General features: G+C 37.9%; 1 protein-coding gene across 1 annotated transcript; it reads right to left on the bottom strand.

Annotated features, from left to right (window-relative positions):
• Positions 1 to 380: 380 nt before the first annotated feature.
• LOC131865655 (aspartic proteinase nepenthesin-1-like) lies at positions 381 to 1,706 on the bottom strand. Its single transcript, XM_059215329.1, has one exon. It carries the CDS (start codon positions 1,704 to 1,706, stop codon positions 381 to 383), a length of 1,326 nt encoding a protein of 441 aa, XP_059071312.1.
• Positions 1,707 to 4,535: the final 2,829 nt, after the last annotated feature.

The raw sequence follows: 4,535 nt of genomic DNA, 5'->3' as shown, positions 1-4,535 counted from the left end.
TTTTACACTTAAGACTTGAAGAAAAGATAAGACCATTACAAATGCTTTATAATTATATAAATTCTCTTGTCGTTGTTTTAACTCGCAATTTATATTTTGATAATCAATTATCGCACCTTCATTTCCATGCCAAAATAACACACATAGTGTAGCATATCATAAGGAACCATAAATGAAGGTCCCCGAGAACAACAGGGGCCAAACAATTTTACTGAAAATAAGCAGCTACGAAGATGAAAATTTACATGATTCGCATATCGGACAGTGCAATAGGCAGACGCAGGAGACGAGATCACATATTGCATTCGAAGGACAGAGGAAGAGGAAATGAGAGAGACAGAAAAAGAGAAGAAGAAGAATTAGAAGAGGGAGATGATGATTTAAAGAGAATCACACTTAGTGGGCTTGAAAGAGAGCGTGTTCTGAGCATTGTTGTAAAGGATATGGAAGTTTTGCTGCTGTATGTTTCCGAAGATGGAAGGATTCCCCGATGGTTCACCCAACATTGCCAGGCACAAGAGATTTTCAGATGCCTGAATGAAAAAGTTGTCTGCCGGAAGCTCGTAATCCACGCCGCCTTTGAAGTTGAAGACGAGGGTTGGCAAGGTGAGGTGAGCGGATGATGTGTGGTAACAAAGATCCAAACCTGTAGAAGAGCCGTCTACAGGAGTGAGATCAATGGCGGACTGAATTGCTTCCTTAAGAGGAGAGTAGGCAGCCTGGTCCAGGATGGTAACAGTGGTTCCGGAGTCGATGATCATACCTCCGCTGCCGTCCGATTGCAGATCGAAAGTTCCAGGAGGAATATCTAGTGCCTTACCATTGAGGGTGATTCCTGTAATAGGAATGTACCAGAAAGTGGGAATGATACTGCTCTTGATGAGTGGGAGAGTCTTGGCTCCTCCGCTCAAGGAAGCACCCTCGCCGAAAAAGAGGGGGCTGGTTTGTGAAGAAGAGTCGGTGATGGGCAAAAGACAGTAAGAGAACATGTTCTCTGCTTTGGAACCCAGCTGTGAGATAAGGGAGAGACCACCTCTTCCCAGTCCCACAAGGCCACCACCCTGAGAGAATCCTTGTCCTTCGTTGTCATGCCCGCATCCAAATGCAATGCCTTTAACCTTGCTGCTCCCAATTGACAATGTCTCGTAAGCCAGGTCGCCGCTGGTGAAGGAACCATCGCCATACTGATACATAAAGGTACAATCTGGATTGCATCCGGTTTGCGTACTCCCCAAGGCGTCACAAAGAGAATCACCGCAGGGAATTGTGGAAAATGTGGGGGACTTGGAGGGGTCGAAGATTGGCGTAGGCTGAGAGAAGCAGTCCTTGCAAGGCTTGCACTGAGTCCAAATCAGATCGCTCCCCGTGTCCACAATCGCTTCGAAGCTCACAGAGGGCGTTCCCAGTGCAACGCTCATCAGAAATTCTCCATCCCCTACTTCAACGGGCGTTTCAGCGTCTAATTGCCCTCTTATCAATGCCTCTATCTTCTTCATTCGCTTCTTACTTCGATCCACAGCCAAACCCAATCTCTCAGAAAAACCCAACTCTCTCTCTGATCTGCGCGTCATATTCACCCTTATTTTTACATTTTCATCGCTGCTAGACTTCGGCCAACCACTAAACAGTCTGTCCGAAGAACATGATATCGTTGGAATAGTAAAGCATATCAAGACCACAAAACCCAACAGCTTTGAACGCTCCATTTCTCTTTTTCTTTTCTAAACCTCGAAACCTTTTTCTGCTCTCATCTACTCCACTCCATGCAATATATATACACAGAGAGAGTGAGAAGGAGCCTTAAATCAAAATCAACAGATTCCCCGACGTGTCCACATAACAATATCGATCCTCTTAGAAGGATAGACGAATTTATTTAATTTCCCCTTCTCTATCTCTGCCCGTCTGGAATTGTTCTAGAAGTAGAATAGACTGCTGCAATTCGAAGTGAATCGTATTTTTTTCTGTCCATACCTTCACTAAGTATTTCCGTACACTTAACTCGTAATCCAGTTCCCTCTTCCCATTGAATTTTGTGGACCCATTCAGATCGAAATTCCAAAACGTGTTGTAACCGGAGGGTTAGTTTTCTAAAAATATTTAAAATTAGTTTACACATAATTATTCTTAGTCGGTTTATCCGGCTTTCCAACTTATTCTCATTCTTGTTTATCTCATTCTTAAATTTTGCTCTAATTAGTTTATTCATTTTTAAGATTTAGAGATTTTACTTGTACAAAACTGTTATATTCAATGCTCTATTATGTATTCACATTACCGTATCCTATCATAAAGTTCTATTCAAGGATTTATACCAGAAAGAAAAAGTACATGAAAGTTAATGTAATCTATGTGGTTGAACATCCACATATATAAATCATCTAAATTGAATTTTATTTTTATTCTCGTTCTTATTTATCTTATTTCTCAATTTTACTTGTGCAGAAGTGTTATATGCAATGTTCTATTATATATTCACATTGCCATATCCTATCATAACGTTTTGCTCAAGGATTTATACCAGAAGGAAAAAGTAGATAAAAGTTAGCGTAATCTATGTGGTTGAACATGCAAGTATATAAATCATCTAAATTGAATTTAAGAATCCATCTTTTAAGAATTGGGTATGTAGTTGTATCAGTGATAAGCATGAAAGTCATGTCAACTAGGGATCACTCCCCATGTCCACGATTGTTTTATGTCAAATCCATAGATATGCGTAAGTTCTATATGTGTGAATATAAATTCTTCCCTAACATTTGATCTAATAAATCTCACTTTTCGTCAATTTACCTTGAAGTTAACTCTTCACTAATTGTCAAGTATTCGCAATAGTTAAAATCACATTAGGGAGCCTGGTAGATCACTAGGGTCAAGTTCTCCTAGGTTATCCTTCGGAATGGTCGGCTTCACGAGCCTGGCCAATTTAGGTAAATGGAAAAGAAGCATGCAAATTTCCCAAGATGAAAACTTTGATGGAGATAGATTCATCTTGGTGCTCCAACCAAAAGCGTTTCTATGATAAATGTTTCATTTATGCAAATTCGTATTCAATGAATTCTCAAAGCGACTGCATGTTAAATAAATGCACATTGAATTCTTTCAAAAACCAAAATGTTCAATAAATCACATAAAACAGGTACTAAATGTAATTATGATAGAATAAAAGGTTTGGAGTTAAAAAATTCGAATTTAAATTGCTAAATCTCAAGGGTCAGTATTGTATGGTGCAATATTGATTGGACGCCCCATTATTGACCAATAACAGAAAAAAGGCTAATACTTATGTAGAGAATAAATGCCTAGACATTGAGGTGTGGATGGAGAATAATCTAATAATAAATGTGATACATACGAATGTGTGCATGAATCCACGGGATAAGATAGAATATAAGGGGGTGTATGTAAATTAATAAGGGTGGCTAATTAGAGAATGGGCCAAGATTTCGACAAGATTGCATCATTTCTTGATATATGGTTGAATTAATCCATCCTCTAATAATATACCCAAAACTAAGGATAGTTTGACTAGATTAAAATATTTTACCATTATGTTTTGACCATACATTGACGTGCATGTGAATCCTAAAATAGTAATACATCTCAAAGCATATGGAATGTGGAATATATCGTTTAAATTAGATGCTTGGACGTCAAATAATAGTTAATATAGATAGAGTAATGGACCTTGGCACATACTAGCATGTGATACTCATTCTTTACATTTGAATCCTTCATGAGAGCCTAAAAAATAGAGAAATTATGTATAGTGAGTAGCTTATATCTCAAGAATTAAATAGACATCAATAAAATACGTGAACCTATTTAACAATCTAGAAGATTAAGAAATATGAAAATGAGTAGTAAGTTTAGGGGTATCTTCATGTGCAAAAGGTTCTGTGACGTAGTGCCCTATGGTATATTGATACTACCACATCCTATCATATAAAAGCTTTATTTAGAAATGGTGATTGCATGCTTCATATGAGAGAAATTATAGAAGAGGGAAAATAGTACATGAATTTATTATGCCGAAGGCGTCTCTTATATGAATTGGATGAGCTGTTTTTGGGCATCAACGATTGTGAGTAAAGGAGACAGCATTGCAAGACGATTGGGAATATTGGAGCTGCCCGCTGTCCATTAGTTTTATTCTTCATTTTTTGTCAGAATGTGTGCACTGCCCATCATCTCTCGATCTTCTCATTTTACCACTATCTCTCCTCTTGCAGTCACGATCAGATGAGATTTTTTCGAAAATTCTACTCCTCCATTAATGCAAACATAGTACTCTCAAATATTTGAGCTCTCACAATCTAAATTTTAGGGTTCCTGCCACTTGTTCCGTGTGCCTCTTTAATAATTCATAAATGTCATTATTTTCTTGTTTTTTATTTCTATACAATTTAGTTGTTGCACGGTTTCCCATGATAAGTGAATGGTGGGACCTTTTTTAATTACTAAGTACACTCAACCTTTATGTTTCCATTTGTCTAAATCAAACCATCTAGTAATTCCGAAACCCTAAAAAAGTT

The sequence above is a fragment of the Cryptomeria japonica genome, unplaced genomic scaffold (assembly GCF_030272615.1).
Source record: "Cryptomeria japonica unplaced genomic scaffold, Sugi_1.0 HiC_scaffold_116, whole genome shotgun sequence".
NCBI classification, from domain to species: Eukaryota; Viridiplantae; Streptophyta; class Pinopsida; order Cupressales; family Cupressaceae; genus Cryptomeria; species Cryptomeria japonica.
The sequence above is the reverse complement of the archived record's forward strand: the minus strand, read 5'-3'. Positions and strand labels throughout refer to the sequence as shown.